Source organism: Lipotes vexillifer, unplaced genomic scaffold, assembly GCF_000442215.2.
Source record: "Lipotes vexillifer unplaced genomic scaffold, Lipotes_vexillifer_v1.1 scaffold1023, whole genome shotgun sequence".
NCBI lineage: Eukaryota > Metazoa > Chordata > Mammalia > Artiodactyla > Lipotidae > Lipotes > Lipotes vexillifer.
The window spans coordinates 293,537-318,756 of NW_006799713.1; the positions used below are offsets into that span (position 1 = coordinate 293,537).

At 36.3% G+C, this 25,220-nt stretch overlaps 1 protein-coding gene across 2 annotated transcripts in view; it reads left to right on the forward strand.

The window, feature by feature from the left end:
- The window catches only part of RDX (radixin), a 78,837-nt gene that overhangs the window by 25,382 nt on the left and 28,235 nt on the right, over positions 1-25,220 (forward strand). Inside the window, exons 3-9 of one of the 2 annotated variants that reach the window (XM_007471871.1) lie at positions 2,456-2,539; positions 14,581-14,676; positions 15,201-15,475; positions 20,176-20,259; positions 20,465-20,611; positions 21,751-21,847; positions 22,717-22,880. In XM_007471871.1, the coding sequence (XP_007471933.1) occupies positions 2,456-2,539; positions 14,581-14,676; positions 15,201-15,475; positions 20,176-20,259; positions 20,465-20,611; positions 21,751-21,847; positions 22,717-22,880 (947 nt within the window). The remainder of the gene's footprint in view (positions 1-2,455; positions 2,540-14,580; positions 14,677-15,200; positions 15,476-20,175; positions 20,260-20,464; positions 20,612-21,750; positions 21,848-22,716; positions 22,881-25,220) is intronic. The other variant, XM_007471872.1, reaches the window with a different exon arrangement.

Consider the following 25,220-nt stretch of genomic DNA (forward strand, 5'->3'; position numbering starts at 1 on the left):
CAGGAATTATTTATGGGAGTGTAAATTGATAGAATCATGTTGGAAGACAATTCAGCATTACATTGTAAAGTTGAAGCTATGCATACTTTATCACCCAGGAATTCTGAGTTATACTTCTAGAGAAACTCAGACACATGCACTAGGAGACATGTAGAAGAATGTTCATAGCAGTATTGTTCTTAATAACCAAAAAACTGGAAACAATTTAATGTCAATCGATAGGAAAATGGTAAATGAATTACTGTCTAGTCACATAAAGATGAATGAATTGCAACTACTCACAAAAACATCAGTGAATCTTAGAAATATAATTGTGAAAAGGCAAACTATAGTGTAGCAAAATTTTTGTTTAAACCTTTTATTGAAATAGAATATACATATGAAAAAGAATATATGTGTGTAGTTGATGAATTTTCATAAAATATACATATGTAATCATTGCCCACATCAAGAAAGACTTTATTAGCAAGTATTATACAATTTTAGTACAGCTATACAGCTAAAAATAAAAAACTAAACAATATTTTACATATAGATACCTACATTTGTGACAGAACTATCGTTTTTTAAAAAGCTAAGGGGATGACAAACACAAAATTTAGGTTAGTACTTACCTGTGGGCATTGGGGTCAGGGAATTCACAAAGAAGAAATACACTGGTGACATTTTTTGTCATTTCTAGTTTTTAAGTTGAATGGTAGATTTATGGGTAAAGGAGAACCTTTTCTTTGTTCAAAATGTTCTGACACCAAAAAGGAAAACATTTTCTTTATTCAGAATGTTCTGATACCAAATGTGTGGGTTTTCCATACCAAGCAGTTCTCCAATTCTATGTGGATACCAGTTGTGTGTCCTGCAATTTAATTTGTTCTGACACAACTACCCAGAATTAGTGCAGACCCACTGGACTGCTCTGGACTTCTGAAGCAAATCACAGGTAGTGCAAGTGACTCACACTTCTGTCTAACTTGGCTAAAGTTTGGGGACTCCCACGATCCCCTCTTCAGATTCTATAATTTGCTATATATAACAGCTCACAGAACTCAGGGAGACACTTTACTTACTATTACTAGTTAATATGAAGGGTACTATAAAGGATACAAATGAAACAGATGAAGAAGGTGAGGTCCAGAAGGGTCCCGAGTAAAGGAGTTTCTGTCTTTGTGGAGTTTGCTGTGCACCACCCTCTCAGCAGGGCACCCCCCTCTCAGCAGGAAGAAGCAGGGAAGCTCTCTGAACCCTTTTGTTTAGGGTTTTATGGAGTTCCATTTCATAGGTGTGATTGATTAAATCATTGGACATTGATGATCAGCTCATTCCCCAGCCTTTCCCCTCCTGGGCAGTCGGGGTGGGTGTCTAAAAGGTTCAATCCTCTAATCATGTGATTGGTTTCTCTGGCTACCAGCCTCCATTCTGAAGCTATTAGGACCCATCTGGAGTCACCTCATTAGCATAAACTCTGTTATGGTTGAAAGGAGCTTATTATGAATAACAAAAGATCCTCTTCTCACATCTATCACTCAGGAAATTCCAGCCATTTTAGGAGCTCTGCCAGGAACCAGGATGAAGACCAAATATGCATTTATTGTTATGTTACAGTGGGTTTTCTTTTGTTATGCTTCATTGTCTATATATGTTACAAGTATTTTATGTGTATTAATATTTCCTAAAAGATTATTTTAAAGAAGGAGCTCTATAAGATTTTTTTGATTAGAGAAGGTATTTCAGATAAAAGTACATGTGTGGAGGTACATGTGGTTGTTAGGATGAGTAAAACGTAAAGGGAAATAAGTCTGATTTAGAGTTCTAATAGTGTGAGTTAAAAGTTAAAAAGATAGGTTTTTACCATATCATGGTGAATCCTAGGTGAAGATGCTATTCTGGAGTAAAAATTATTTTGGTTAAGGCATGTTACGTTTTTGGTGAGATATCCAAATAGAAAGGTATTTACACCCAAAAATTGGAATTAAAAAAAGTCTAGCAAATAAAAGGCAATAGATGTATGGTTTTTATAAAGTGAAGAATAATACATTTGCAGTATAAATAAAACTAAATATTTGATTTTTATATTGAAAGAAATATGGAATAGTGAATGACATTCAAAGAATTTGGAGTTATACCTCTGCCCTGCCATTTGATATCCATGTGTCCTTGGGCAAGTGATGGAAACTTTTCTGTAGAAATGAACTTTTCTATAGAAATGAACATATCTCCTAGTATTGTTGCAGAGGCTAAATAAGAAAATGAAAAGCGCAGGTCCTCGTGCCTACTGTATGTTAAGTATTCAATAAATCAAAAACAAATATAAATAAATCAAACTATCACTTTAATAAAGAAAATATTAGGTACATTATAGAGTTGCTTTTTACTGCCTACATATGATACCACTTTATTTTATAAATCAGATAAAAGTATTTTCTCTTTTCTACTGATTTTCCCTTTGTTTTTATTGCAGATCAATGTAAGAGTAACAACAATGGATGCTGAACTGGAATTTGCCATTCAGCCCAACACAACTGGCAAACAGCTTTTTGACCAGGTATCATTTACCAAATGAAGTATGTAATTTTGACACCATAGTGTGGATGCTACTGCATACTTCTTTGTGTTTTTTTTACCTTTACTTACAATGCAACAATGTAGCACTTGGAATATTTCACAGTACCTGTTCAAATGTCTTGAATAACTGTAGGGGATAGTTTTTCTCATTCCTAGATTTTGAGGGAGAGGACTTTTAAAAAATAATTATTAGCAGGTATTTATTTAACATCTGTTATGCAAATCATTGTAACGAGGACTAAAAGGAATTCAGAGATATTCTCCAGGGCTTCCCTGGTGGCGCAGTGGTTGAGAGTCTGCCTGCTGATGCAGGGGACACGGGTTCGTGCCCCGGTCTGGGAAGATACCACATGCCACGGAACGGCTGGGCCCGTGAGCCATGGCCGCTGAGCCTGCGCGTCCGCAGCCTATGCTCCGCAACGGGAGAGACCACAACAGTGAGAGAGGCCCGCATACTGCAAATAAAAGAAGGAAAAAAAAAAAGATATTCTCCATAGTCCATGAGTGGAATAGGTGGAGATCCTAGACAGCGGGTGTAACCAAGCAATGGACTTGTGTTCCCGCAGCACAGAAAGCCAAACTCTTGAAAGTGAGAGTTTGCAGCAAAGTAAGGATTTATTTCAGGGCACCAAGCAAGGGAGTGGGAGACAAGTCTCAGATCCACTCCAACCCAGCCTTTGAGTTAGAGGGGTTTTTTAAAAGGGAAAGAACAAAGAAGCTGGGGTTAATCATCATCTTGTGACATTTTCTGTGACATTTCTTAATCGTAGAAGAAAGGATGTCTCTGGTTTATGATTCACTAGCCAGGTGGTCCATGACTTGGTGGTCTGTTAGCTTATCTTGCCCTGGAGAAGTAAGCTGTACATTAATGATGATATCTGATGATACAACAGCAATTTTAGTACATTAATGATATTATCAACAACAGCAGTTTTGGTCATCTGACTCTGATTATTAATGTTCATTTAGCACAGGATTAAGGTCAGAGGGGACAAGAAAGGAAATAAAGTTGGTTAGAGAGGTTAATCCTAAACTCGGTTTTAGGGGAACTTGGTTTCAAGGGGATGGCAGGAGCAAAGGCACAGGCTATAAACAGGCACCTGACAGCAGTTTGATGTCGTCGGCTCATAATATGCTAGCCTGGAGTTAGAACATGTTAAAGAACTTGGACTACTGATACTGTCTTTTTTTTCCTCACTCTTGAGAGCACATTTGAGCCACCTTGGGGAGCTTTCAAGAGGAAAAAAGAAAAGCAATGCTTGGAAACCACCTCTAGAGATTCTGTTAGTCTGGGACCTGCTCTAAACTATTAGTAGTTTTATTTAGGCTCCCTAGGTAATGCTGTATATAATGTTGTAAGTAATCAAGTTTCATTGAGAAAAGGAGGAAAGAGATTGGTTAAGAAGTGAATTGATTGCAAAAAGGAGGAAGGTAACTTTTACATAAACTTTTATTGATACATATGAGCAGGAGAGCAATAGTCTGTGATCAAGCTTACTATTGACCTTAGAATATGGGAGAGAGAGTTTCTGGCATTACAGCAATAAATAACATTAGATAGCTACTGATCCAAAATATGATGAAATAGAATTTAAAAACTCCTGGGAAGTTGTTTCTTCTCTTGACAAAGTAGTAAACTTAATCTCTTGATTAGATAGTTAATGAACTTGAACGCCCTGATAAAATCTGTTTGGAAGATGAAAGGCTTTTTTTTGGTGTGAGTGAGCAAAATTTTAAGACAACAACATAAGCAGCTGCATGCACCATACGTTATAGATATTTTACTTTTGTGAACAGAATCACTTCTGTTGATTCTTCTAGGTCTCCTGTTTTGTAAATACATAGTCTATCTTATTTGAATAAAAATGTAGATGCAGTTAGCATTTACTACTTCATAGCATATTGAAATGTTATTTATAGTGAGCAAAATGTTTTGTGTTAGTCAAAAACGAATCAGCAAGTGGGCCTTTTTGGTATTGGATAGTGAGAAATAAAATATTTGTTTTTTTACTAAGCAGAATTGCTTTAGTTTGGACACGAGGGAAAATGAGATTACATATATTATAATGCAGTAATATGTAGTAGTTGAAAAGTGTGGGCTCTGGAACCACACTGCCTTAGTAGAATCCCAGCTGTAGTTCTTTGACTTCACACAAACAAATACTTTCTTTGCCTCATTTTTCTCATTTGTACAATTAGGATGATGATAACATTACTCCTTCAGAAGGTTTTTGTGAGAACTAATTGAGACTGTGTAAAGTACTAGAACAGTATTTGCTATACACATTTCATACTGTAAATGAAGAGGTCTAAATTAAAGAGTATGTTATCTCATATGGGCTCTCTCAGCAATTAATCCTTGTAGTCCCTGTTCTATTTCCTGATAATGAGAGCCAGAATGCTAGGATCTAAAGGCAGGTGTTTACCATGGGTGTAGTGAGTATATGGGTGGACTGTCAGGTCAGTAGGTTCAGGGTCAGGCCAGGAGCAGACCTAGGGGTAGGAGTTCTCTCAAATGAATCCACCTGTAACAAAACCTCACTTCTGATTAGGATGTCAGCTTGAGTCCATCTGCCCTGTGGAGGACTCTAGTTGAGTGCTTGAGGTCCTTTGGTTTGCTCCCTGCTGACTCTTTCTTCACTGGCCTCCTCTTCCACCTTCTGCTTGTGGGATTAGAATAGTAATATCCCCAAGGAGTACTCAACATGATCTGTTGGATGCAAGAAAAATATTAGGATGCAAGAAAAAATATTAAAATGTTTGTCTATATTTTTGTCTTTCCTCTTTCAAATTATTTTTTAAAATATGCTAATATATTAGTGTGATAGCATTGTATAACTTCTAAATAAATATACATATAATGTAGTTATGTGCCCAAGTATGTTTTTACTTGTTAAGTTCATGATCTAAAGTTTCCTAGAGCACTTTTAGAAGTAGGAAAAGATGGGGCCTCTTAAGGAATTTCACAACTGTGCTCTCATTTTTCCTGGTTTGTGTGTGATAGTCTGAAGTTCGTGAAGAGACTGTCCCTTGTGCCCCACTGTGGCAAATCCCCCTTTTACTTAGCAGTATTGTGAATCACAAAAAGCCTGGAAACAGAAGCTGAGGCCTGCACTTTGGTACACTTCTCTCTGCTGCTCTTGACATTTCCTACTCCTGCCACTCTGAGCTGGAATGTTTTCTGTGGAGCTGTTGGGACAACCTATCTTTTGCCAAAGTTGAATTATCTGGGGTCTCTTTTGTCCACATTAAAGTTTTGGTGGTGGCTTCCCTGGTGGTTCTGTGGTTAAGAATCCACCTGCCAATGCAGGGGACACAGGTTTGATCCCTGGTCTGGGAAGATCCCACATGCCATGGAGCAACTAAGCCTGTGCACCACAGCTGCTGAGGTTGAGTGCCACAACTACTGAAGCCCACACTCTCTTGGGTCCACGTGCCGCAACTACTCAGCTTGCGTGCTGCAGATACTGAAGCCCACGCACCTAGAACCTGGGCTCCGCAACAAGAGAAGCCACGGCAATGAGAAGCCTGCATACCGCAATGAAAAGTAGCCCCTGCTCGCAGCACCTAGAGAAAGCCCACATGAAGCAATGAAAACCAGATGCAGCTAAAAAAATAAATAAAAATTAAAAAAAAAAGTTTTGGTTGTTTGGCATTGATCGGCATTTGCCCATCAGTATGGGTCTTTATATCCTATACCATTTAGAAATTTCTCAGTTTTTTTTTTTTAACGTGGTAACCTTTCCTAGCACAGCTGAATGTTTTTTCTTGTTTTTAATTTTTTGCGTATGTCATGCCAGTGAAATTTTTAAACAGGGAAAGTAAACTGAAGGGTTCAGTTTGCTCTCTTGAAACCAAAAGCCTGATATGTTTTTAGATTTTTGACATATATACACTAATATGTATAAAATAGATAACTAATAAGAACCTGCTACATAAAAAATGAAATTAAAAAAATATATATATTTTGAGCCTAGACCCCGCCCCATGCTCAAATGTCACCCCCCCACCCCTGCCTAAGTTCCACCCCCCACCTAAACTCTGCTCCCCATAACCAAGGCTTTTTTTTCTTCTTCCTTTTTTTTTTCTTTTAGATTGGGGTTCTATTTTACCTTGTTGTTGACTCATTTATATTTTTATTTTTTCTAATAAATCTTTTATTTTTCTAATTTTATTCTTTATACTTTGTTATTGTTCTGCTCCTTTTGGCTTTTTTCCACCCCCCCCCCCCCTTTTTTTTTTCTGTTGTGGTTTAGTTTTACTTTGTTGCAGTTGTTTCAATTATATTATTATTTTCCTAATATATTTTTACCTTTATTCTTTGTTATTGTACTGCTCCTTTCTCTCTCTCTCTCTCCTTTTGTTTTGTTGTTTTTTTTTTTTGGCCATGCCACTCAGCTTGTGGGATCTTGGTTCCCAGGCCAGAGGTTGGGCCCGAGTTCTTGCAGTCAGAGCGCTGAGTCCAAATCACTGGACTAACAGAGAACCTCAGACCCCAGGGAATATTAATTGGAGTGAGGCCTCCCAGAGGTCCTCATCTTGGCACCAAGACCCAGCTCTACCCAACTGCCTGCAAATGGAGTGCTGGACGCCTCAGGACAAACAACCAGTAAGACAGGAATACAGCCCTACCCATCAAAAAAAAAAAAGTGACAAAAAATATTTTACAGATGAAGGAGCAGGGTAAAAACCTACAAGACCAAATAAATGAAGACAAAATAGGCAACCTACCTGAAAAAGAATTCAGAGTAATGATAGTAAAGATGATCCAAAATCTTGGAAACAGAATGGAGAAAATGCAAGAAGTGTTTAACAAGGATCTAGAAGAACTAAAGAGCATACAGACAGTGATGAACAACACAATAACTGAAATTAAAAATACTCTAGAAGGAATCAGTAGAATAACTGAGGCAGAAGAATGGATAAGTGATCTGGAAGATAAAACGGTGGAAATAACTGCTGGGGAGCAGAATAAAGAAAAAAAAATGAAAAGAGTAGAGGACAGTCTCAGAGACCTCTGGGACAACATTAAATGCACCCACCAACATTGGAATCATAGGGTTCCCAAAAGAAGAAGAGAAAAAGAAAGGGTCTGAGAAAATATTTGAAGAGATTATAGTCAAAAGTTTCCCTAACATGGGAAAGGAAATAGTCAAGTCCAGGAAGTGCAGAGTCCCATACAGGATAAACCCAAAAGAAAAACGCTGAGACACTACTCAAACTATCAAAAATTAAATAAAAAGAAAAAATGTTAAAAGCAGCAAAAGCAACAAATAACATACAATGGAATCCCCATAGGTTAACAGCTGATCTTTCAGCAGAAACTCTGCAAGCCAGAAGGGAGTGACAGGACATATTTAAAGTGATGAAAGGGAAAAACCTACACCCCAGATTACTCTACCTGGGAAGGATCTCATTCAGATTTGATGGAGAAATCAAAAGCTTTACAGACAAGCAAAAGCTATGAGAATTCAGCACCAGCAAAGCAGCTTTACAACAAATGCTAAAGGAGTTTCTCTAAGCGGAAAACACAAGAGAAGAAAAAGACCCACAAAAAAAACCCCAAATCAATTAAGAAAATGGTAATAGGAACATACATATCGATAATCGCCTTGAATAAATGGATCAAATACACCAAACAAAAGACACAGACTGGCTGAATGGATACAAAAATAAGATCCTTATATATGTTGTCTACAAGAAACCCACTTCAGCCCTAGGGACACATACAGACTGAAAGTAAGGGGGTGGAAAACGATATTCCATGCAAATGGATATCACAGGAAAGCTGGATTAGCAATGCTCATATCAGATAAAATAGACTTTAAGGTGAAGACTATTACAAGAGATAAGAAAGGACACTACATAATGATCAAGGGATCAATCCAAGAGGAAAACTTAACAATTAGAAATATTTATGCACCCAACATAGGAGCACATCAATACATAAGGCAAATGCTAACAGTCATAAAAGGAGAAATCGACAGTAACACAACAATAGTGGGGGACTTTAATACCCTACTTACACCAATAGATCATCTAGACAGAAAATAAATAAGGAAACACAAGCCTTAAATGACACAATAGACCAGATAGATTTAATTGATATTTTTAGGACATTCCACCGGAAAACGGAAGAATACACTTTCTTCTCAAGTGCACATGGAATGTGCTCCAGAATAGATCACATCTTGGGTCACAGATCAAGCCTTGGAAAATTTAAGAAAGTTGATATTGTATTAAGCATCTTTTCCAACCACAATGCTATGAGATTAGAAATCAATTACAGGAAAAAAAACAGTCAAAAACAAATACATGGAGGCTAGACAGTGTGCTGCTAAAGAACGAGATCACTGAAGAAATCAAAGAAGAAATAAAAAAAAATACCTGGAAACAAATGACAATGAAAACACGATGAGCCAAAACCTATGGGACGCAGCAAAAGCAGTTCTAAGAGAGAAGTTCATAGCAATTCAAACTCACCTCAAGTAACAAGAAAAATCTCAAATAAACAATCTAACCTTACACCTAAAGCAGCTAGAAAAAGAAGGAAAAATAAAACCCAAAGTTACTAGAAGGAAAGAAATCATAAAGATCAGAGCAGAGATAAATGAAATAGAAACGAAGAAAACAATAGCAAAGATTGATAAAACTAAAAGTTGTTTCTTTGAGAAGATAACCAAAATTGATAAACCATTAGCCAGACTCATCAAGAAATAAAGGGAGAGGACTCAAATCAATAAAATTAGAAATGACAAAGGAGAGATTGCACCTGACACCGCAGAAATACAAAAGATCATAAGAGAGTACTGCAGGCAACTATATGCGAATAAAATGGACAACCTGGAAGAAAGGAACAAATTCTTGGAAAAAGTACAACCTTCCAAGATTGAACCAGGAAGAATTAGAAAATGTAAACAGACCAATCACAGGTAATGAAGTTGAAGCTGTAATTTAAAATCTTCCAGGGCTTCCCTGGTGGCGCAGTGGTTGGGAGTCCGCCTGCCGATGCAGGGGATGCGGGTTCGTGCCCCGGTCTGGGAGGATCCCACGTGCCGCGGAGCGGCTGGGCCCGTGAGCCGTGGCCGCTGGGCCTGTGCGTCCGGAGCCTGTGCTCCGCAGCGGGAGAGGCCACAGCAGTGAGAGGCCCGCATACCGCAAAAAAAAAAATCTTCCAACAAACAAAAGTCCAGGACCAGAAGGCTTCACAGGCGAATTCTATCAGACATTTAGAGAAGAGTTAAGACCTATCCTTTTCAAACTCCTCCAAAAAATTGCAGAGGGAGGAACACTCCCAAACTCGCTCTATGAGGCCACCATCACCCTGATACCAAAACCAGACAAGTATATCACAAAAAGAGAAAATTATAGACCAATATCACTGATGAACATAGACACAAGAATCCTCAACAAAATACTAGCAAACAGAATCCAACAACACATTAAAAGGATCATACATCATGATCAATTGGGATTTATCCCAGGGATGCAAGGATTCTTCAGTATAGGCAAAAAAAAATCAATGTGATATGCTATATTAACAAATTAAAGAATAAAAACCATATGATCATATCACTAGATGCAGAAAAAGCTTTTGACAAATTCAACACACATTTAATGATAAAAAACTCTCCGGAAAGTGGGCATAGAGGGAACCTACCTCAGCATAATAAAAGCCATATATGACAAACCCACAGCAAACATCATTCTTAGTGGTGAAAAACAAAGCATTTCCTCTAAGGTCAGGAAAAAGACAAGGATGTCCACTCTCAACACTGTTATTCAACATAGTATTGGAATTCCTAGCCATGGCAGTCAGAGAAGAATAAGAAATAAGAGGAATCCAAATTGGAAAAGAAGAAGTAAAACTGTCGCTGTTTGCCAATGACATGATACTATACATAGAAAACCCTAAAGGTGCCACCAGAAAACTACTAGAACTAATCAGTGAATTTGGTAAAGTTGCAGGGTACAAAATTAATGCACAGAAATCTCTTGCATTCTTATGCACCAACAACGAAAGATCAGAAAGAGAAATTAAGGAAACAATCCCATTTACCATCGCAACAAAAAGAATAAAATACCTAGGAATAAACCTACCTAAGGAGGCAAAAGACCTGTACTCAGAAAACTATTAAAACACTGATGAAAGAAATCAAAGATAACATAAACAGATGGAGAGATATACCATGCTTCTGGATTGGAAGAATCAGTATTTTGAAAATGACTATTGTACCCAAAGCAGTCTACAGATTCAGTGCAATCCCTACCGAATTACCAATGGCATTTTTCACAGAATTAGAACAAAAATTTTACATTTGGTGTGGAAACACAAACGACCCCAAATAGCCAAAGCAATGTTGAGAAAGAAAAAAGGAGCTGGAGGAATCAGGCTCCCTGACTTCAGGCTGTACTACAAAGCTACAGTAATCAAGACAGTATGGTACTGGCACAAAAACAGAAATATCGATTAATGGAACAGGATAGATAGCCCAAAGATAAACCCACACACATATGGTCACCTTATCTTTGATAAAGGAGGCAAGAATATACAATGGAGAAAAGACAGCCTCTTCAGTAAGTGGTGCTGGAAAAAATGGACAGCTGCATGTAAAAGAATGAAGTTAGAACACACTAAATTTACTCAAAATGGATTAAAGACCTAAATGTAAGGCCAAACACTGTAAAACTCTTAGAGGAAAATATAGGCAGAACACTGTATGACACAAATCACAGCAAGATCCTTTTTGACCCACCTCCTAGAGTAAGGGAAATAAAAACAAAAATGAACAAATGGGACCTAATGAAACTTAAAAGCTTCTGCACAGCAAAGTAAACCATAAACAAGACTCAAAGACAACCCTCAGAATGGGAAAAAATATTTGCAAATGAAGCAACTGACAAAGGATTAATCTCTAAAATATAGAAGCTGCTCATGCAGCTCAATATCACAAAAACAAACAACACAATCAAAAAATGGGCAAAAGACCTTAATAGACATTTCTCCATAGAAGACATGCAAATGGCGAACAAATACATGAAAAGATGCTCAACATCACTTATCACTAGAGAAATGCAAATCAAAACCACAATGAGGTATCACCTCACACCAGTCAGAATGGCCATCATCAAAAAATGTAGAGACAGTAAATGCTGGAGAGGGTGTGGAGAAAAGGGAACCCTCCTGCCCTGTTGGTAGGAAAGTAAATTGATACAGCCACTATGGAGAACAGTATGGATGTTCCTTAAAATACTAAAAATAGAGCTACTCTATGACTCAGCAATCCCACTACTGGGCATATACCCTGAGAAAACCAAAATTCAAAAAGAGTTGTGTACCACAATGTTCATTGCAGCACTGTTTACAGTAGCCAGGACATGAAGCAACCTAAATGTCCATCAACGGATGGATAAAGAAGATGTGGCACATACAAAAAATGGAATATTACTCAGCCATAAAAAGAACGAAATTGAGTTCTTTGTCGTGAGGTGGATGGACCTCGAGTCTGTCTTACAAAGGTGAAGTAAGTCAGAAAGAGAGAAACAAATACCGTATGCTAACACATATATATGGAATTTAAAAAAGCGGTACTGCTGATCCTCGTAGCAGGTCAGGAATAAAGACGCAGCCGTAGAGAATGGACTTCAGGGCACAGCGGGGGGTGGTGGGGGGAAGCTGGGATGAGATGAGAGAGTAGCACTGACATATATGCTACATGATGTAAAATGGATGGCTAGTGGGAAGCTGCCACATAGCACAAGGAGATCAACTCAGTGCCTTGTGATGACCTAAGAAGGGTGGGATAGGGAGGGTGTGAGGGAGTCTCAAGAGGGAGAGGATATGGGGATATATGTATACATATCGCTGATTCACTTTGTTGTACAACAGAAACTAACACAACATTGTAAAGCATTTATACTCCAATAAAGATGTGAAAAAATAAATACAGAAATAAGATAGGGAAAAAACTAAAGAGAAAACTGTAAGAGAGAGTTAACATTAAGAGAGATATACTGTGGCTTCCCTGGTGGCACAGTGGTTGAGAGTCCGCCTGCCGATGCAGGGGACACGGGTTCGTGCCCCAGTCGGGGAAGGTCCCACATGCCACAGAGCGGCTGGGCCCATGAGCCATGGCCGCTGAGCCTGCGCGTCCGGAGCCTATGCTCCGCAACGGGAGAGGCCACAACAGTGAGAGGCCTGCCTACCGGAAAAAAAAAAAAAAATATACCAATCAAATAAAAAGTGTGGAGTTTGGATTGTGGCTCAAGAAGCCAACTATTAAGAAAAATTCATAAGACCGTAAGAAGAACTTGTGCTCTAGATATTTGATAGCAAGAAATAACTGCTCATTTTTTTAGGTGTGAATAATGGTATTTTAACTATGGTTTAAAAAATGAAAGATTCTACAACTCTCTGAGGGTATGAATGAACAAAACGTGGTTTTAAATTGTTAGAATACAAATTTACTACAACATAAAACAATTTAAAAAAATGGCTTAAAATGATAAACAAGTGCAATTTGTAAATCTCATTCGGATCCTAAGTGGAATAAATTAACTGTAAAAAATATATATTTTAAAAATAGCCACAGAAATTTCAGCATATTAGGGAACTACTGTTAAGTCTTTCTGGTGTGATAATGGTATTGTAATGTTTTAGTTTTGTTTTTATAAGACTCCTTATGTTTAAGAATTTTTAAATAAAGTATTTACAGATAAAATGGTGTATCTGGGATATGCTTCAAAACAATCTGAGAGGGGAGAGGTGCTGTAGATGAAGCAAAACTGGCCATGAGTTTCTATCTATTAAAGCTGACTGATGAGTACATTTACACTATTGTACTATTCTAACTGCTTATTTGTATATGTTTGAAGTTTTCAATAATAAAAAGGTGTTTAAAGCCAAAAAAAGTAAAAAGATATATTTATTGTTTATTTTAAACCAAGAATGTTTATTACTTAAGAACTAATGTTGAATCTTTTTGTAAAGCTTTTAAAATCTTAATAAACTCTCACCTCCCTCATTTTAAATATAGAATTAAAAATATGCTTTTGTTGGCCTCATCCTAGGTGTGGATTAATAATCCTAGTTTACCACTTTATTTACCCTAATACTGCTGAGTACCTACCACAGGCTAATCATTCTTGGAGATGACATGGATATTAAGATGAATAAGGCAGTAATCTCTGTCCTTAGTTTTAAACAGTCAAGGAGGGTAAATAGACACTCTACTAAGAATAGTTAATTATGATAAAATAAATGTTCAAATAGCAGTATAGGTAAAGTACTCTGGGATTATCAGTGATCAAGTGATTAATTTTATCTAGATGATAGGAAAGCTTCATTCACGGAAGCATGTTAGTTGAGCTGGGCCTTGAGGAATACATTATTTAACAGGTGGTAAAAGTACAGAAGAAACATTCTAGACAGGGGAAGAAACACGACCAAGTGTTTCTTGGTGTAGAAGTGTAAAATTTATGGCATGTTCCAAGGATGGTTCTTTGCTCAGTGAGGGTAGAACATAGAATATATGATGGTGAATGAAGGGAAGTAGGAATGGGGGTGAAATCAGTAGCTGGATACCCTGAGGTGTGGCATTTACATGTCCTCAGAGACTCTTATCCCCAAAATGATACTATTGTCTGGGCTACCTAATAGTATAGTTTTGGGGGTGGGGTGCTAAACTGAAATAGGAAAAGTGGGATTATGACAGCTCTGTGTCTGTTCCCCAGATTCTTCTTTTTATCTGTTTGGGTCATGATGCGAGATGAGAAGGAAAAGGACATACAAAAAAGTGGATCAAATAAGATTGAAATGACACTACAAAATTTAATAAACAAAACCTGAATTTAAATTTTCAGAAACGTTCCTTTAATTACTGTGTTAAATTTAGGAAAGATCTTTTCTGTAGCAAAAGAATAAACCTATAATTTCTATGTAGTTTTGTTCTTCTTTTGAAGTATAGTGCCATCCAGTTATAATGTGAGTGTTGAACTGAAATTGGCTTTTTTTTTTTTAAGGTGGTGAAAACGGTTGGTTTGCGTGAAGTCTGGTTTTTTGGGCTGCAGTATGTGGACAGCAAGGGCTATTCTACGTGGCTTAAACTAAATAAAAAGGTAAAGCATGTATGATAACATCCAGCTAATAAATAAGGTTCTTTGAAGTTATCATGGTCATGAATTTGTGCCAGAAAAGCTCAGAGTCTGACTGAGTTCAGGCTTCCTTTTACAGTTATCTCTGTGAATCATTAGAGGTATCATGTCTTTTAATTTAGTAAGGTACCATCAACTTATCATCTTCCAAAGCAGAAATGTTCATTTTTGCTATTTGAAGACTCAGAAGTAAAAAATACTATGAGGTGTTACTTATTAGTACTTTGACCTTAATTTAAACATCTTAAGGATAAGCTTCTCAAGAGAAATTTCAATTTAGTTATTAGTTAGGATCTGTGAACTACTGGTCACATTCACGAGCATAGAATCTTTTTCACACATATATTTTTTACGGGTTTAGAGTCTTAGTAGATTTAGAATCATACTTATGTTTTACATCCTACTTTGTTCCAAAGAGAAGTTTATGTGACTGTGGTCAGTTATTGTGAACTTAATATTTTTGACGGTACTTGAAATTACTGTTTCAGGTGACACAGCAAGATGTTAAAAAAGAGAATCCTTTGCAGTTCAAATTTAGAGCTAAATTCTTTCCTGAAGATGTTTCTGAGGAATTAATTCAAGAAATAACCCAGAGACTTTTCTTCTTGCAAGTTAAAGAAGCTATCTTAAATGATGAAATATATTGTCCACCAGAAACTGCAGTTCTTTTGGCTTCCTATGCTGTCCAAGCCAAGTATGGAGATTTTAATAAAGAGATTCATAAGCCAGGCTACCTGGCTAATGATAGACTCCTACCCCAGCGGTAAGTGAAACGTGCTTTTATGTTATAGTCTCTGAAAAATCATATTTTAGAAGTTTGTAAATGGTTGTGTTTGTTGTTGTTGTTTGTTTGTTTGTTTTAGATTTTTAAGTTGCCAGCTGGATCAGAGAGTATAGTTTTAAAAGTTATGACTCAGAAGCTACACAGATTTATATACTCTGTGATTACTTAAGGTTTCTGCCTCTTCTCATTCCCACAAGATAAGCAATAAATGGAGGCAGTGATAATTTGGGCTTGAGGAAGACATGACTATTGTTGCTCATTAGTAAAAATTCTCACACAGGTAGATAGTTGCTTAATAAATGCTTTTGAAAATAATAAGTGCCAGGCTATATTTCCTCCATAGAATTAAAATTAAGTTTCTAACTTTTCAAAAGGCTTTTTTAAACTCGGTTTTCAGACTCCTAGTCTAGGGCTCTGTTCTCATCTGCAGCATACTGCTGTCTCTGCTGAACTCGGGTCTGCTCACCAGACCAGGCAGGAAAGCCAGTCTACTGACACCTGGTTGTGGTGAAGGAAAGTGTAGCATTTATTGCAGGGTACCAAGCAAGGGAGTGGGAGACAAGCCTCAGATCCACTGCCACTTGGTCTTTGAGTTAGGGGCTTTTTAAAGGGGAGGAACAAAGAGGCTAGAATTAATCATTGTCTTGTGACAGTTTGGGAGTCAGCAGTCTGTGGTTTAAGATTCTCTGGCCAGTGGTCTGTGGCTTGAGGGTCTGTTAGCTCATCTTGCCCGGGAGAAACAACCTGAGTTTGTACATTAGTGATGATATCTGTAATAGCAACTTTAGTACACTAACAGTGTTAGCGACAGTAGGACAGTAGCAACTTTAGTCATCTGACTTGGTTGATTAGTGTTCACTTAGCACAGGATTGAGGTCAGAGGGGACAAGAAAAGGGAATAAAGTTTTGGATAGAGAGATTAATCAAAAACTCAGTAAGAGAACTTGGTTTAGGGGGACTCGGTTTCAATATAACAGTTATTTTAAAGTAGCATGGCAAAGGAAAACATCATTAGCAGAAGACCTAGATTTTGAATGCTAATTCTACCCTTTGCTAATTATGTGGCCTTAGTACATAACTTAAACTCTCTAAGCCTCTGTGTCTGAATCTGCAAACTGGGGATAACAGTTGTGCTCTGTCAACCTTACTGTTTTTGATTACAGTTCATGAACTGTATGCTTTACAGTTTTTTTTTTTTTTTTTTTGCGGTACGTGGGCCTCTCACTGCCGTGGCCTCTCCCGTTGTGGAGCACAGGCTCCGGACGCCCAGGCTCAGCGGCCATGGCTCACGGGCCCAGCCGCTCCACGGCACGTGGGATCTTCCCGGACCGGGGCACGAACCCACGTCCCCTGCATCGGCAGGCAGACTCCCAACCACTACGCCACCAGGGAAGCCCCTGCTTTACAGTTTTAATTGTGAATACAAGTGTTAGTTGGTAGTGTTACTTATAAAATTTAGAAAGTACATCAAATGTTACTTTTAAATATCTCAGTTCTGAATTATAGTAGTGTACATGACCCTGATATTAGAATGTACCTGGGGATTTTTCTTTAGAATCCAGAGAAGTTATTACAATTCTTAGCTCAGATTCCTGAATTTCAAAATTTCTATTTAAAGGCAAAACTGTATATTAACCTAAAATTTCAGTTCTCTATCGCTTCCTCATAGTATTTGAGCCCTTAGGTATAATTTCTTTTTCATAGGTACTAAGTATGAAGGAAGACAAAACTACTTTGTCTACTTTTAATTAATTTCCTTTGGTTGTAAGCATTAACGATTATTTTTGGCTAATAAATTATATTCTGTTGTTATATGCTTTATAGGTACCCTTAAGTACAGTAGCTTTAATAATTGATTATTAAATGTTATACTGTTCTGCTCTTTAATATTACAGCAATAATAGTTATCTTAGAAGGTAAAATAATGCATGTTGTTCACTGAAAGAATCAGGAATATGAGATACTTATTAGTCTCTGTTTGTTTTTAATGATTATTCCAGCCCCAAATTCGTTTTCTCAGATTTTTAAAGCACTAAATTGAGTAACTGATTACTGGTACAGTAGAATGTCATTTCAGTTAAAAGTTTTTATTTTAATTGAGGTATAATTTATATATAGTAAAATGCCAGCATATTAGCTTTTAAATCAGAACATAAGGTAACTGTTATATATAACCAAAATTACCCTTAAAATTCTTAATTGTTCATAAAATAGTCATGTTTTATCTCAACAAGTATAACATAGTTGTTCTTTCAGTGTTAGATCAGATTGCTGTTTGGGTGAGTACCAGATGAAGTAATTAGCTTACATTTAATAGTCATGTGATTAAAAAAATATTTTTTGATACTGGAATCACTTAAACACAATTAATTTAACTTCTTTTACATGCATATGTGCTGTAACCCATTCTATTCAGAAGAAGGAAGATAGCACATGCTGTTCAAGATTTGGTCTAACTTTGAAGGTCCAGTCAGGTGTCCTTCAAGTTGTTAGTCTAAGGAGAACTAATTCAAACTATCTAAGTTTAAAAGAGACTTACAAAGTCAGAATACTAAGTTGTTGGTTTAGAATGGAGAAGATACCTTCAGTCGTTGATTTATTCCATGTATAGTATATAACAAAATTTTATCACTAAGTATCTGGGGGGAAATTAGTAATCAGCTTATTTGGTGAACCTAAATCAAACACAATAATTTGGTGATTTTTTTGGATGTTTATAATTCTTGTATTGAAAAACCCAGATAAGCAATCTGTTCTCCCACAGTAGAGTTTAGCAGCCTGCTGATAGGAATAATCAGCTTCACCAGACAGTATCCCTCTCTTTTAGAAAGAGCTAGGTATACAAAAGTTTTTGTGTACCAGGTTTCTGACTTGGGCATTTGGGTGGTTTGTAATACCTTTTCAAGGTAAGAGGAGAAGGAACACATTTCAGAGGAGGAAGATTTCAGTTTTGAACCTATTGAGTTTGAAATATCTCTAGTATAAGAGCAGTTTCAGCAGATTGTTGGGGGTTGAAGCCAGATTGTGGTGGACTGGGGGTGGTGATGTGAGGTATGGAAATGAAGGATGGTGAATATGAACAGTTCATGAAAGAAATTTGGCTGTGACAAAGAAAAATACTAAGAGGAGGGAAGCATGAGTTTATAGACATGTTCTTTAAAAGATGGAAAAGAATTAATTGTTAGTTTCAGGTGTACTGCAAAGTGGTTCAGTTATACATATATATATATATATATATATATATCCATTCTTTTTCAGATTCTTCTCCAAAGTGGGAGTTTTTGGGTACCTGCAAAACCAGTCATGCAGATTAATAATACAAGCACATTATACAAAATGCAAACGAATGAGATTTGAAATGCAGAATATAAAAAGCTAGAACATAAATCTTAGTGACAATTAATCCATACCTTCAAATTTAGTTAACATTGTAATATCTGCAATTGGCTGCACTGATTATGCCCTCAAGGCTTGCCTCTTGGTGAGCACAGAGGCCAGATGGCATAAAGACAAGAAAAATGTGGAAACTTAAATGCTGTAAAGAGGAAGACAAAAATCTCCTCAAAAGCAAGAGCTTAAAAGAGGATACATAGAGAAAATGGTGTGTAAAAACATCATGGTCTTTTTGAGGCCCCATTAAGGAATTCACTCTAAATAGTGAGTAACTTGTCCAAGGGAAGATTATATCCCAAGATTCCTTTATGCTGCTAAGAAATCTGTGGGTTTACCTTAAAATTTTTACATAGTAAAAAAAATATTTTAATACCACAGCTTTTGGTATCAGTATAATAGGATCTGAGTATTCATCAATAAAGGTGGATAGTTATCATCGTAATTCCCAAGGAGAATAGAAATACATTGCAGGATAGTGAACACAGCAGGTAAATTATATGCATGCTGAATTTGCTCATTTGGTGTTAAAGTATTAGTCGTTGAAAATGAGAATGTTTGTGTTTGCTTACATTTGCAGAAGAAAAACTGGAAGGATACAAAAGAAACTAATAAATTATTTGAAGTGTTGAGGGGGTGGTGAAAAAAATGCCTTTTCACTTGTATACTTCTTATATAAAAGTATTACCGATAGAACATAACAAAATTAAATTTAGCAGCAAAGAAAGTAAATACATAGAGTCATAGAAGAATTAAGACCCAAGAATTCTGATTTTCAGTCTGTTCTTGTCTAATTTTTTTTTATTAATCATGAGGAAGTCATTTTCCCTTTTTTGGCCCAATATTTTACTCATTTCAAACATTTGAATTCCCATAAACTAGCCATATAACGATCTTAAAAACATATGTTATGTAAAATAGTTTCAGGATCATAGAATCTTTTTATTTTGAAATAGTTGTAGATTTACACACAGTGGTAAAAAACGATAGTGAGGTCTGGATCTTGAGTATCCTTCTCCCAGCCTTCCGTAATGGTAACATCCTGCATGACTTTAGTACAGTATCACAACTAGGATGTTGACATTGATGCAATCCACTGACCCCATTCAGGTTTCATCAGTGTTACTGCAGTCATTTGTGTGTATGTATATATTTGTTAATTCTGTGCAGTTTTATCACGTGTATAGCTTTGTGTGACCACCACAGTTAAGGTACTGAATGATTCTAGACTTTTAAAAAGAATATTTGAATCTTAGAGGCATTTTCATAGATTTTTTTTTTCCTTGCAGTGTTTTGGAACAACACAAACTGACAAAAGAACAGTGGGAAGAAAGAATACAGAACTGGCATGAAGAACATAGAGGAATGCTAAGGTATTTGGGTGGTTATTTTCTTAGTATTTTTTCTCAAATTAAAGTTTTTTTTCCATAACATTTATTATCACATCAGATTATCCCTAACAGATTATTTGACTTATATAAATAAATATAAAGCACTAAATTTTAATCCAGAGTGTTTTTGTAATTTGTTTGGTATTACTTTTACTTATATATATTAAAATTAGCTTTATTTCAATAGGGAAGATTCTATGATGGAATACCTGAAGATTGCACAGGATCTAGAAATGTATGGAGTCAACTATTTTGAAATAAAAAATAAAAAGGGAACTGAATTGTGGCTAGGCGTTGATGCTTTGGGTCTGAATATTTATGAACATGATGACAAGTAAGTAAATTAGTTGCATAGTGAACTAGGCATTATTCATTGGTCTATATGGCTTTGCTCTTATGTTTGTAAAGTTCTTTTTAGGCTAAATTACTCTTAACTGCTTTTTTCCCTCCCAAGTTAAAAGATTCGTTAGTGCCACATAGGCTCTCAGATAACGTTTTCTCAACATCCTGCAGTTTCAGAGTTCTCAAGTGTATTTTTTAAATAGAATGATTGACTTTTATTTGAAGTGTGCTTCTTGATGTCTTGTGAGTTATGTCTAGTAACTTAATTATAATTTGTTCTTGTGTAGATAAAGAGTGATTCCTTAAATGTTATGCCTGGCATGTAGGTTGAAATTGAAATTAACATGTGTACATCAGGAGCAGTGAGACAATGAATTAATAGGTGTATAATTTATTATATTTTGTAACACTTTTCTTTGAACATTTATCTTATAGGAATTGTTTTGAATATTTTTAGACATCAGTGAAGTAGAATATTCCTCCTGTATCATGCATAATAAACAGTGTAATTTTACTTTGAAATTGACCAGGAATATATATGTCAGGCTCTTAGAGCACTTTTCAGTAATGATAGCTACAAATGCTTTATTCCTTTCTTTAATTTACCATATCACATAAGCGTCCAAGTCTGTGCCAGTAATGCCTTCTCCTAAGACGTTTCTTTTTATTCTGGGTTGGCTCCAGAATTTTATTTTCATTATTTACAAGTATCTAATAAAATACACATTCCTAAGCAAATAGAATAACTCCAAAAGAGAGGATTTTACTAATTTTACTCTGATATATTTTTTCATATATTACAAAGCAAGTTAAAATGCTATATCATTCAGAAGAGAAAATTTTGAAATTTTTGAATGAAAAGCAAAAATGACTTGAAGAGTAATTTTTGTGGATGAAATCTTTTCTTCTTTTTCTTCCTTTGGAATATTTTTGAATGAGTTTCTGTAAGAGTACCTATTATAGTTATGATTGCAGATAAAGATGGGGAATGTGAAAGAGGGGTTAGCTCAGGATGGGAGGGATTGGGATTGGGGATTTTGGACAAAGGGGACTTTGGACTTAACTGGAATGGTTCAGTTTCTTTTTATAATGAGAATACATTCATCTTAAGGGATGCTTTCATTTTTTAAGGTTAACACCTAAAATTGGTTTTCCCTGGAGTGAAATCAGAAATATTTCATTTAATGACAAAAAATTTGTTATAAAGCCGATTGACAAAAAGGCACCTGTAAGTAAAATTATTTTATTTTATATATTAACTCTAAATTTCTGCCACTTTGCTATGATACCACTTGAAGAATGGCATTGTTCATTTATTGAATTGCTTCTGAGGAATATTCTTTTTTCTTAGTTTAACTTTCCCAATGATGAACTAACATTAAGAATACAAGGTTTTAATCTTTTTACAACATGTAAATTACTAGAGTTTTATTTTAACTGAGATTTAACTATAAGGTAGGTAATATTTATTAGGAGGTGGTTGAAAACAATCATTATTCCTATTTTACAAAAACATGTTGGTGGCTAGAATTAGTAGAGGTTGCCCTACTCTAAATTGTTTATAGAGCTTTGCATTATGAACTTTGTATTTTCATAACTTGAAACCTTGAACTTAAGAAATCTTTATATTTAAATAGATTTTTTGATTCTTCTAGTGTCAAGTATACTCCAGTATTTTAACTCAGTTATTGGAAAGACAAAGATATGGAGAACATTTCTAGGTTAAAAAGCTTAACAGCCTTGAACAAAGGTCCAGTTTTGAGATTAATGGCAAAAGGCAAAACAAACAAAAAATCCTCCTCTGTAAAGGAACTGATGCTCATAGTTTCTTTGGAGAAGAAAAAAGAATAAGTGACATTTAATGCACTGAGAGGGTAAGATCATTAGCTTCTCCACAAAACTGGTAGGGAATGAAAAGGTGAGAAACCAGTTATGTGAAAGTATGGCATATACATGAGGAGTGAAGAAATTTTATGATTTCTAAACTATATGGAATATGACATTAGAAGTCATAGCACAGGTTGAAATTTAGTACAGATTATTGTGAGAGTGACTGTGCTTCATGAAGATTTTAAATTTGGGCTCCTTTATGTTTAGGATTTTGTTTTTTATGCACCGCGTCTGAGAATCAATAAGCGGATTTTGGCCTTATGCATGGGAAACCATGAACTATACATGCGAAGAAGGAAGCCTGATACTATTGAAGTACAACAGATGAAGGCTCAGGCTAGGGAGGAGAAACATCAGAAGCAGTTGGAAAGGTATGGAATTTATAGCCTTTCATTTTTAATTGATAGGAATAGGTTATCTAAAATTTAAGAATCCTCATCAGTTTCTTTGACATACTCTAAATTGACATTTTTACATTAGATTCATTGTTATTAAAATTGAATGACAGGGACTTCCCTGGTGGTCCAGTGGTTGGGACTTCCTGCTCCCAATGCAGGGGGCCAGGGTTCGATCTCTGGTTGGGGAACTAGATCCCGCATACTTCAAGTAAATATCCTGTGTGCTGCAACTACCACCCAGCACAGCCAAATAAATAAATATTTTTTAAAAAATTGAATGGCAGGATGTGTTATCACTATCCTCTTTTAAAATGAGTATGTATAATTTTCAAGTTAGAAATCTTTGACAAATATTTCTGAGAAAATGGCTTTTCATGACTCCATAGATGTGCTTTTCTTTTATCGTGCTTGCTTTTTATTGAGACTTTGGTATGGATGTAGTAGTTTGAAATTTTCAAGTTTGTTTTGCTTGTGATTTGTGTGTCTTAAGTTTTCAGGGTAAGAATGTGCTGAGTATTTGCTTTGAAACAGTGTCAGTGACATTGTAGAACTGAGGTGAACAGTTACTATACAGAGCTGAATAACAATAGCACTCCCTACCAATGACACTGATATTTTTAACCATGGTTCACTTAGACTTTTGAAAAAGGTGTTAAATATATTAAATTGAGATTTTTGAAATATAAAAATACTGAATAAAATCCTTGTCGACCCTGGAACCACATTACTGGGTCCAGCAACATAATTCCTAAATCTGATTCTATATTAATTTAGACTTTATGCTTTATTTGAAAAAATTTAGAGACCAAATTAAAGTTAACCTCTATTGAGGAAATCTTTGGAGAATAACACAATAATCTAAGAATAGAGTAGGTCCTAAAGAAAAAAAAATTGATAACCCCTAACCATATATATATTAAAACATATGTCATGTTGGCAATAACATGATTTGAATCCAGCAATTAAATTGGCCCTCTGCCAGATATAATTTGCTACCTATATTTTTAGTGTTTGTATTAGATATATTTTTTTCTTAACTGTTCTGTGTATTTCAGATATTTTAGTAATTCACATTGCTCCCCTCAATTTGTCTGCTTTAGAGAAGTTTACTGCTTCACAAAACATTTTTTATACAAGCATGAAACTTTCCAGTAATTCCTGACCCCACCATTAAAGATGCTAAGTTGGAATGTTACTTTGGGCTCTGTCATTTTTCACTGCTCTCATGTAGATTAGAATCACATTGTAGTTCTAGTCTTACCTACTTTTTTTTTTTTTTTTTTTTTTCTTTTTCTTGCGTTATGCGGGCCTCTCACTGTTGTGGCCTCTCCCATTTGCGGAGCACAGGCTCCGGACGCGCAGGCTCAGCGGCCATGGCTCACGGGCCCAGCCGCTCTGCGGCATGTGGGATCCTCCCGAAACGGGGCACGAACCCGCGTCCCCTGCATCGGCAGGCGGACTCCCAAGCACTGCGCCACCAGGGAAGCCCTCTTACCTACTTTTTAAAATAGTTCTGTATTGGGCTTTACTTTCTCTCTTTTCTTATCCAGCATAGCCTTTCCCTCTCTCTTTCAAAGGCAAAACTTTTTTTTTCTCTTGTTCTCTCTCTCCCCCTCCCCCTTCCCCCTCTTCCTTGCTTCCCTTCGCATCCCTCTAAGGTCTCCTATCTGAGTTAAATGAGAAATTATATCTCCTACTCATCAAGCCGTAATATGTCCTGACCAATCTGCTTGTCTATGATGTTGATGTATTATTTACATTCTTAACGTAAATATATTTGTCTATTTGTCTTCTGTTTCTCACACATAGAGAGGAGTGTAGTATAACTAATAAACACCATTTGGTGATGGTGCTATATTTTAGTTACTCTAAGGCCTAGATGAAAGTGGAAGATTTTAAGTTTCTTTCTTTTTTTTTTTTTTTTTTTTAACACTAACAACCCCATGGTTCCTTTCTTGGATTCCATGAAAGGTTCCAGCATTTCATTAGCAAGCATTTATTGACTGCTTTGTGCACAGTAGGAATTCAGTAATTGTTTAATTGATTTGAATGCCTAGAAGATGTTTTTTATTAGTCCAGCCACATAGGGATTGGCAGTGTTTCAGAAATCGCATTCCAAGTCTTCATTTATTCCCTGCTTTACAGGTCAGAGAGAAATGACAGCTGTGTTTCTGGAAACAATTTTGGTCAAGCCCAATGACAAAGTAGCCAGCAGACATACTTGGGGGAATGCTCAGAGGTATGCTGCCTGTGCTGCTGGAATCTCTTGGGCAAGAACAGTAGCTGGGAAGGGGCAGCAAGAGGCCTCTTTCC